The 10029-nt window shown below is 41.2% G+C and overlaps 1 protein-coding gene across 1 annotated transcript; it reads right to left on the bottom strand.

Annotated features, from left to right (window-relative positions):
- Positions 1 to 3368: 3368 nt before the first annotated feature.
- LOC106646954 (fatty acyl-CoA reductase wat) lies at positions 3369 to 7452 on the bottom strand. The gene is made up of 8 exons (XM_014363184.2): positions 7250 to 7452; positions 6500 to 6593; positions 5835 to 6083; positions 5616 to 5761; positions 4847 to 5149; positions 3957 to 4238; positions 3629 to 3886; positions 3369 to 3565 (listed from the first exon to the last, which is right to left on the bottom strand). The coding sequence occupies exons 1-8, from the start codon at positions 7450 to 7452 to the stop codon at positions 3469 to 3471; spliced, it is 1632 nt and encodes a 543-aa protein (XP_014218670.1). The 3' UTR covers positions 3369 to 3468.
- Between the last annotated feature and the right edge of the window lie 2577 nt (positions 7453 to 10029).

Genomic DNA, 10029 nt, shown 5'->3' with positions numbered 1-10029 from the left:
CAATCATTTCTGAATGAAAAAAAAAAAAAAAAAAAAAAAAAAACTACTCGCACGCAATAATGTGTGATTGACCGCAACGTCCCGTCCGTTATCTGTCGCTGCAGGGGCAACCTTTTGTACACTATCACATCTATCCGCACGAAAGTTGTTCGGGCCCTCCCGAGGAAAACCGCCCAAAAGATCCCCGGGGCTCGCTCGCGTGGGCGTCTTTGTGCGACTCTCTCTCTCTCTCTCTCGCCTAATATTGTTACCAGAGGCGTGCCATACAGATGGGGGCCCCGATGATGTCGATCGCGAGACGCGCTTTTGTTTGTTGCCCGGCGGGGCGAGGGTAGGGCAGGGGGGAGTTACAAATTTTTTTTTCGAGCGATGGCAACTCAATTGCATAGCGCGCGGTATTTTCTCCGGCGCGTTTTTCATTGGGAGCCAGAGGTGGAGCTCGCCCTGATAAATCAGATGCGTATACACGCGCACTCGGTGTATACTTGTAGGCAACGAAGAGCTGGCCTTTTGTGCCTTTTTTTTTTTTAGATGAACGAAGCAGAAGGAATGACGTTGAGATGCGCGTCACTCCGTGCATGCACTCTGTACTGATATCACACAACGTTGTTTTCCAAACGCTGTATCATTTTCAAAACGTCAATAACTGCCACCTGATTTTTAATGTGAGAAAAAATTGTTTCTGGATTACTTACGCCATTAAATATCATACATCATCTGCTCTCTCTATTGGAAATAGTGATAAGTATACAACTTTTTCAAAATATGGTGCATGTACACTGTAAAATAGTGAATATTCACTATTTCTACTAATTTAATGTTTCACTATTTCAATCAGTCAGTAAACTTACTGTTGGAATCACTCAAAATAAAGGGTAGGGGTTGTACAATTATTATCTTCATTTGGATCAAGATCTCTCGTTGGGTTACTTACTGATAAATATTTAGAATTAATATTTATACATTGACTGGGCGCGAATAAACGCTCCTGTTTTTTCACAAAATCTTGCTCACTTGCGCAAATAGTAGTCACCATTTCAAATTTAGAGAGTATACTGTCGTGTTATCAACAGCAAATAGCTTAGCTAACGCTTAAAGAGTCTAGAAGAAACTTTCAAGTCCCAAAAAATTGATAAACGTTTTTCTCGAAGCGTTAAAGTATTGCAAAGTAATAATAATAACGTTTTTAAAAACACGTTGTCCAAGTGCTAAGGGGGCAGTATTCGTATAGTCGTTAAAAACACCCGTCGATGCAACGAGTGTCGATTAAATACAGCATTACAGTTGCACTGGCCAAAGTTCAATGTTTCTCGTAAAAGTACCAACGAGCGCTCAAACTAACACCTGTTACGCGTATCCAACGGTGATATGGTGTACATGTACACGTACGCCGGGCAGGTCTCTCAATTAGAGCCCAAGAAATTACGACATGTGCAGCTTTCTCTCTCTCCCTTCGCAGTGACACTCGCGTAATTAATTGATTAATTAAAATTTTTACCCGCCGCGACTTCATTACGGAAACAAATTACAAGTACACGTCCCCGAAGCCCGTCCGTGCGTTGATATACCTACGCGCGTCAAATTATCGTCACTGTGTGCATCGCTCTCTCGCCGCAATTTACCGCCAAATGCATTTTTTTCTCCTTCTTTTGTCCCCCCCCCCATCCAACGCCTCGCGTGCGTGCGTACATCCACCTGCCGGTGTAAATTAACTTTCGTCGCAACGTCTCGATTTCTCGAGCTACCACCTCTCGGCTCCGATGAAAAAAAAAAACCCGCTTCAATCTCGACGATACTCGCGGAATCGGCAAACATTCGATCGGTTTCACACCGCCGATCTTCCAGCGATGAAAATAAAAAGAATAAAAAAAAAATAAAAAAAAGAGTCTCAAAGTATTCCCGGTGCAACCCCTGCACTATACATGTACATACAAATCGAGCCACCCGCTGGGGGAGTAATTGCGAAATTAAAGATCGGCTCGACAGTTCCCTATCAATTAGACCTTGGCTCGCCCGTTTATACTGCGTTCGCGCCGGAGAGCATCGTTATGGGCTCCTGCAGGGGTTCGGACGAATGTCGCGCGATAAATCTCCCTCGAGTACCTATATACATATACGCGGAGGTCAGGAGGGGGGGGGTACACGATTCCGTACGTGTACACAATACACGCGACGCGACTGCGGGTGATGTGCAGCGGATCCATCAATCCAAGCCTTGATTTATCGCCCGCGATCGCTTAATTAATAAATTATTGATGGGGCGCCCTTTGCTCGGGGGGGGGGGAATGATCCATCATCCATCATACCAATATACGTTGTACGCCGCGTTACGAGACGCGCGTGCGAAACGGTGACGGCGCGAGTTTTCGCTCTATCGCGCGCAGCCGAGGGTGTGTAAACGAATGCCGCTTCGTGAATTTGTTTCGTCGAAGCCCGCCCTTTTCTAGCTCCGGGTGTAGGGTAATAAGACGATCATCCCTTCGCGCCGGGGGTCGTTTGTTTTTTTTACTTTGGGCATTTTTGACGCGAAATTAGGTTTCTTTGGTTTCTCCAACTGATGTTATAAGGTTGGGAGTCGCTTTCGAGCTGCCACGGGCATCTATCGAGCACCGATCGAACACCGTTCGAGCGAGCACCGTTGGAAAGTAAGGTATCTCCTCGCGTTCACATCCAAAGTTATCGTCTATATTTTGGACCTTTATATATAAGAGCAGATTTGGGCACGGATATTGTTTCAATTTTTTTTTTTTTTGCATTGTACTTAATTTTTTTTATTCTGAAAGTATTTTGGGAAAGAAAAAAGTTTTTTGCTAAATACTACATAGTGCTTAAAAATTTTTTCCTCCAAACACTATTAAAAAAATATGTACTTATACAATATATGTAATGTATTTGAAAAAGTGTTTAAATTACACGTAGAATTTATTATAGATGGGTATGATTTAAAAATGAAAGGGGCGAAAAATTCCAAGCCATTTTACGTATGCCATTGAGGAAATAACATGGATTTTTTGGTGATACCTGTAAGTTTGAACTAGAGGGTGCACTAGGAATAAGTTGTCAAAAATAAAAAATTAAAATTAAACGAGTAATAAAAAAAAAAAAAAAAAAAACCAACTGCTACGTCGAGGTTCTTTTTGTGGTAACACTATACACAAACTTCAATATATATTCCGGATAGCATGTAAATCGACGAAAACTTAATACATGTAATAATTATAGAAAAAACAAGTACGTAAAAATTCTTCTCAGTATTGATTATACAAAATCGTGTGGGGATGAAAAATCGTTTGGTTTCTGTCATCAATGCCCATACGAAAAGAACACGATCATCAACGTATCTCATCGTCGCATCCGATCCTTCCGTGCGTGATGGACTACTGCCACGAGCAAAATAAAACAATAAATAATAAAAAAGTTAACTGCCAAACTCTTCCGGGCGCACATCGGATAAACCAAGCTGTTTGTTCAAAAGAGGGACAGGAGCAGTCGGCAAAAATGAAAGAGCAGCCAAGCCACGAGCAAGCAGATCCCAGTCACGACAAAGTAGTGGGCGATTCTCAATCTGCAAAGGAGGACGAGAATCGGATATAATTTCATTCGCGTGAATTTTGAATTTGGAACCTACCTCCGGTATCTCCTGCGGCCCTGGGGCACGCTGCTCAGCGGGTCCTTCATTATGTAGACCCGGAGGCCCCTCACGTGGTGGAAGAAGAAGTCGTCCCAGTCGAGGGTGTCGAGGTTGAAGTAGAACTTTTTCCGATCGACGGGACTCGTCCGCTGCCACAGGGCCAGGACGTTGCCGTTGCCGAACTCCCACTGCTGGGTGGAGAAGTAAGATATGACGCCGCTGAACTTGTGGATCTTCCTGTATGCCTTGAGCAGCCTGAAAGTCAAACGGGGATGTCACCAGTTTGTTCTCGAGGGGGGCTGGGGGTAAAAATAGAGGGTGGTACATTGGCTCGCGGCCGGAGAGCACGGCCAGGAGGTCGATGACGACGGCGGGCACGGTGTGGAAGAGGAAGCAGAAGATGTTGTGCAGCCAGAGGTTCCTGGTGAGCGTGAACGCGTAGTACCAGAGGACGAGGTCGCTGGGCACCTCGCGCCCGTGGACCTCGTTCAGGTGCATAAACCGGCCCCAGTTGATGGGCTTCTGGCACGACGACACCGAATTGTATATCGGCGGGTCCTCGGGCTTCTCCGGGTCCTCCTTCACCGTTGCCTTTTGCTTCTCCTCCCTGTTAAGGAACACCAAAGTTTTTCTTTCTTTTTTCACATCACGTATCTGCTTTCGACATTTCGTTGCTCTACAATTTTCATTACATTTGGCTTCTACAAGTGTATACAATGTGTCCAAGTCCAATTTGGTTTTTAAAAATAAAACAAAAATTCAAATACCTTTTTGTTTCATTAAATAATTTAGAAGACAATTATTACATTATTATTGGATCACAGTGTTTTACACAAATTATTGCAAGCTTAAGTTCATTTTTCAATAAATCCAAGAATGTATCATGTGAAAATTTGTTTTAAACGTTTTTTTAAATAACTTTTTGTAGCGTTAAAAATTTTTTTGTTTTTGCCCAAAATCAAAATTAATGTATTTAAGGTGTTTGTATCACATAAAATCCCAAACAATCGATACCGAGAAATGTCACTTCAAACCCAATTGTACAGGTATTTTCGAAATGAATATGGTTTGTCTACATTAGCGTATCTTGGCGTTTTTAAATAATCGTACCATTTGATGCCATTCGATCCCGAATCGCTTTTAAGTAACCATATGACATGTAATGGGGAAACAGCTGGTGGACGGATGGAAATCGTTGGTTGTACAGACACTTACCACTTGTTGGCGGTGTCCCACGCAGCGACGATGATATTGTTGATGACGTAGTCGGCGGGTATGATATCGGCGACTTTGTCGCGTTCGCAGTGCAAGCTGCGCAGCAGACCCACACCCGCGCCCATGACGACACCCGTCGGCCCGTAGTAATTGTTTATCCAGCCGGGCATCGGCTCTCTGTACGTGGCTATCATTATGGACGGCCTGACTATGCACAGGGGCATGCCCGCGCCCTTCCGGCGCACCAGCTCCTCGCCTATGGCCTTGGAAAAGGCGTACGTGTTGGGCCACTTGCCGATCACCCTGGGAAAAGGTCGCTTCAATGGTTTTCAGGGCCATTTTTTAATGGAACCGAGGGATTATAAGGGGAAAAATATATATCCACCTCAACGTTACAAGGGTACAACTCAAAGTGCATTGTATAATGTTGGGAATATTTCACTTTTTGATGCAGAGGCCAATCGCGCGTTTCATGTTTTTTATGCATAATATTAATGCCATCGACCATTGCGTTATTACCACTATTATTTATTGTCACAAGGTTGAAAAGTCGTTTACTTTGAAACAAAGATGCAGAGTGAAATATTTCCCAACAGTTGTGAGCTTTTCACCATTTCAAATTGAGATGGCACTTTTTAAGAGACTCAAAGTGACTTCCGGTGGTTTCGAAAGTCTCGGAGGAATTGCCTTCTCGACTCCACCTGGAGCACACAAAGTCGTCCCAACGAAAATGGCGTAAGAGTATATTTATATAAGAGCGAGCGATTACTTGGGTGTGATGTGCTCGAGGAGCTCGTCGTCCAGCATGTCGATGAGCGCCAAGACTCTGTCGGGGTCCATGGGCGGCTCGTAAAACTTCTCCTCTATCCGTTTGAATATGCAGTGCGAGAACGCAGTCGATATGTGAACGAACGCCTGCTCTCGCAAAACGACACGATTAATGACACGGTGCATATCGGCGAGCCGGTCGTTTTTTTTACTCCCTCACCTTCAAGCGCCTCATCTCCTTGGCGAAGAGCAGCACCAGCTTCGTGCCCCGGACGTTGATGCCGATGGCCCGGCGGAGGGACTCGTCGAAGCGGACGGTCGCGGCTCCGTGGAAGACCACGTGGGTGTTTTCGACCAGCACCTGCCGGTCTTTCTCCGACAGGCCCAGGTCCTCCTGGCTCGTGTCGCCCTCGACCATGACCACGTGCTCCGTGAACCTCGGCTGTTCTCGTTTCAGTCTGTCGTACAGCTGTGGGAAATTACATTTCTTTTTTTTTTCTTTTTTTTTTAACTTCAATCGCTTGGGGGTCAACGATCTCGAGTATGAGAAAAATCCCAGCCACAATGAGTATATATATTATGTACTCAAGTGCAGTGTATACGTGTGCGACTCGATGTCCATGCGAGATCGGTATACGATCGGCATTGATTTGCGTTTCGCGATCATTTATGTATGCGGGTGATTACGGGCGCGCGTCGGGAAATCAAGTTCGCCAAACAATGTGTGTATTAAGTGGGAACGAGTGGAATTTTTTTTTCTCTCTCTCTTAGGCAAAAACCGCACGATCGGCAAATTTTTTGTTATTTTTTCTTTTCTTCGTGACGCGTAAATTTTTTTGATAAATGAAATTGCTGATCCAGGTTTTCGGTGTGTGTTATGCTTACGACATCGTTGAAGTGCTCTTTGAATCGTTCCTCCGACGTTTTGCCCTTTTTCGGTCTCATGAACATGTACAGCTTGCCGATTTTTGGGCACGTACTGGAAAAAGACATTAATTAAATACAATTACAATTTAAAGTATCTACGTGGAATTTGGTTTGGAAATTCAAATCGAGATTATAAAAAAAGAGGGGAAGGGGGGGGAGGGGAGAGTCTTATCGCTGAATCGAGAAATCGTTATCCGAACCGAATTTGCATGGGATTTCCGGTAGTTGTTTGTTTACAGTTCATTACCATGGGATTCTGGGAACAACTGTTTCGATAAAAAAAAAAAGTTCTCCCATACGATTATCAACCATTCGTGAACTCCAAGGGCGGGGGGGAGTCTAATTAGTGGATGGGTTTTTTTTCTATTGTTTTTTTTTTGTTCCGAAATAGGGTTGATCGAACGACGAAAAAAAATGTCGTTTTTTTTTCAGTACATTAACTGTGCTATAGGTGAACGTAACTTTTTTGGCGAAAAAATCGGTAAAAGTAAAAATAACAACTATTACAAAATTTCCAAAAATTGCAACTATGAAACGAAAATCGGTCCAATTGACAGATTCCCCCCCCCCCAATAAAAACAACACGAGCAAACATCAAAAAGAATCCGTCGCGCAAGCAGGAGTTTCGTCACCTTCGATTACGGAAGCGTACAAGTGTACTCATTATGGGTGTAAGGAAAAAAAAAAAAAAAAAAAAAACTTGCTTACCGCAGTAATTTCTCGACGAGGAGCTTGCCGAGGAAGCCGGAGCCGCCCGTCACGAGGATGTTCAGCCCGTCGTAGAAGCCCGTTACCTCGCTCCCATCCTCCGAGGCTGGACTCGACTCGGACACCGTCTCCGGGTCGTCCCGGCGCATGTCGAGCATGCTCTCCACGTAAGTCTGGCTGCTGTCCTCCATCGGTCTCGTCATTTTTTCTTTTTTTTTTTTTTTTTCTGTTTTACTGATACCTTTTACCGACGAGCTAAATGGTTTTCACCACGTGTGGCTGTATGTGTAGTTTTTGGTATACCCACCCCCGCGATGTTGCGAGATATCAAAGCTCGAATCGAACAATTAATCGATGCATCTGCGACTATGTTGCTTTTTTATACTAAAAGTAAACAAAAAAAAAAAAAAAAGTGCCCAGTCGGAGCGCAAGCAACGACGGCCGCGGTGGGACTGGTCGGCTTGGGCAACTTGAGCGTGTAAGTGTCCCAAAAGCATCGGGCATCGAAAAGAAAAAAAGAAAAAGAGAGAAAAAAAAAAAAAAAGTAAATTAAAGAATCGACAAAGAGTAAGCAATTGACCTCGCGTGCGACGAGCCTTTACGTCCGATCGGATGCAATGTTGCTCGTAGAATTCATCCTTTTTGTATTTTCTTTTCTGTGTTAAATAATTTTATGTCATCCAAAACGTTGTAACACTTGATATTGATGTAGCTTAAACAATAATAGGCCAAAAATTTATTTTTTGAAAGGTATTTTGGCATTTTTTAGCGACTCGTTACAAGTGGAATTTTTTTTTTTACAAGACGGCTATTACACTCCTCCGACGTGACACGTGATCCTTTGTTCTTTTGAGAAAAACGTTGTAGCATAGTTGAGAATTTCTTTTTTTGCAATTTGCATGTATATTTGCAATTTAAGATGATTTAAAAAATTTACTCTCAAACTAACGCGTTGTATGGTGATTTGTCGTCACTCACCGGTAAAAATAACACACCGGGTTCGCATGCAAAGTGCTTTCGTTCGTATTTGAAAACGATTTCATTGAAATGTCAATTTTTTTTTAATTCGATCATTCGAGCTGTACAGGTATGACATTAAAACGTGACTGCAGTTTGCAATAAAACAATTCATCGACTTTCTGATGTTGAATACAAAAACATGACGTACTTGTATTTTAATAAATTTTTAGTGTTGAATTTCTGTTTTCTCGTAGATAGAGCTTTTGTTACAATCGATCGGAAAATAAAGTTTTTTAAAGTAAATGTACAATTGGACTATATACTTTAATGTATATTATAGTATGTGAGACATAGAGTATTGAAATTTATTGTAACTCATTCCAAAATGAGGGTGTTTTAGTTTGAATTCAAGTTTAATGTTCTTGTTCATCCTGAAATAGTGTTTTTTGCATTCAGAATAATATCGTGTCAATGAAAATGCCCCGCATTTTTTTGCAATTAAAAAAATCTGTCCACACTTTGTAGTTTTTTGAATTTATTGTAACTACAATCAAATTAATTTATTTATTTTAAAACTAAATATCTGTCAATCTATCTACATTTATCCTACCTAAAGAATACTCTGCATGATTATTACCCCGTTTTACTTGGGGCCGACTTTGCAAGTAATTTATATATACATACATGTGACGTAATAATAATTATAATAAAAAACAATAACAAGAAAAATCACAACATTAATGATAATATTGATGATTACGTTGGAGTAATTCATGTAAAATCAGCGTACGAATTAGTAAAATATTTTAATTACAGGCTTGCATAATCAACAAGCATTATTTTTGTATACGAACTTTAAGCCAACGTGGGTTTACATTTTAGCAATTAAAAATTCTAAGGGGGCTTCTACTGAAGTACAGCCACACACCTCGGTCGTTCATGTGTCGAATTTGCATTTTCAAAAAAAATCTTGATGCTTTACGCTCTTGTGTTGAGAAAGGGCAACGACCAAAGAGAGTGAAACAATGAAGTGCCCGCGCGGGGTAATTTCGATTATTCCAATGTGGAATCGCTACATTTTTGTGCGTCACGTTCATGTGTAGCTTCGATTGTTACACACGCTGCAAATGAAAGAATTTTATTACACCAAGCCTTTTTTTTTTTTTTTTTTTTTTTTTTTCTATAGTAATAAACGTTTCTAGGGTTGTTGAAGGAAACCAAATTGATTTATGTTATATTTATTTATTCAGGTATGCGCGTAAATTTTTTCAAACAGACTTTTTTTCGATCATGCAAGCGTTATACGTGGTTCGTGTTGATGATGCTTAATTTATCATACAGTATACATCGACAACAAACTATTATTTTATTTACACCGTAGCGATAAAAAATTTTAATCGTTAATTACATTAACCAAACCCTTTCGATATTTGATTTGCTCCAACACTTTACTATCGCCAACATTTGGGTTCGATTTCGTTTAAATGCGACATCTTCGAAATTTTGTGTCATCCATAAATAATATTTTGCAAATCGTATGTACACCAATAGGTACCATTTTTGTGAGTAAAAATTAACTTTAGTATCGTTGTTATAAACTATTTACATGTCAACACTTTTCATCTTGTGAAAGATTACATCTTTTAACCTAAAAAGTTATTACACTCGTTATAAAAAGTATCATTTTGACACAATAATTTAAAACTTTGTTTAATGAGAATAACTTTTTCAATATTTAGACAAAAAATTAGTTACACTTTGATCGTTTGAAGCTAGAAAAGTTCAGCGTCCAGCGCTTTATTCGATGATTCAATAATACA

Source organism: Copidosoma floridanum, unplaced genomic scaffold, assembly GCF_036245765.1.
Source record: "Copidosoma floridanum isolate Cflo_tuat_1 unplaced genomic scaffold, Cflo_Japanese_pri ptg000020l, whole genome shotgun sequence".
NCBI classification, from domain to species: Eukaryota; Metazoa; Arthropoda; class Insecta; order Hymenoptera; family Encyrtidae; genus Copidosoma; species Copidosoma floridanum.
This window is presented reverse-complemented; position numbering and strand designations above follow the sequence as displayed.

Bases quoted from the DNA above. Each gene is read 5' to 3' on its own strand.
- LOC106646954 (XM_014363184.2), bottom strand. From the start codon at position 7,452: ATGACGAGACCGATGGAGGACAGCAGCCAGACTTACGTGGAGAGCATG. The intron at 6,594-7,249 runs GTAAGCAAGTTT...GTCTTTTTCCAG, and splicing joins CTCGTCGAGAAATTACTGCG to TACGTGCCCAAAAATCGGCA. The intron at 3,887-3,956 runs GTACCACCCTCT...TTTGACTTTCAG, and splicing joins CTCTCCGGCCGCGAGCCAAT to GCTGCTCAAGGCATACAGGA.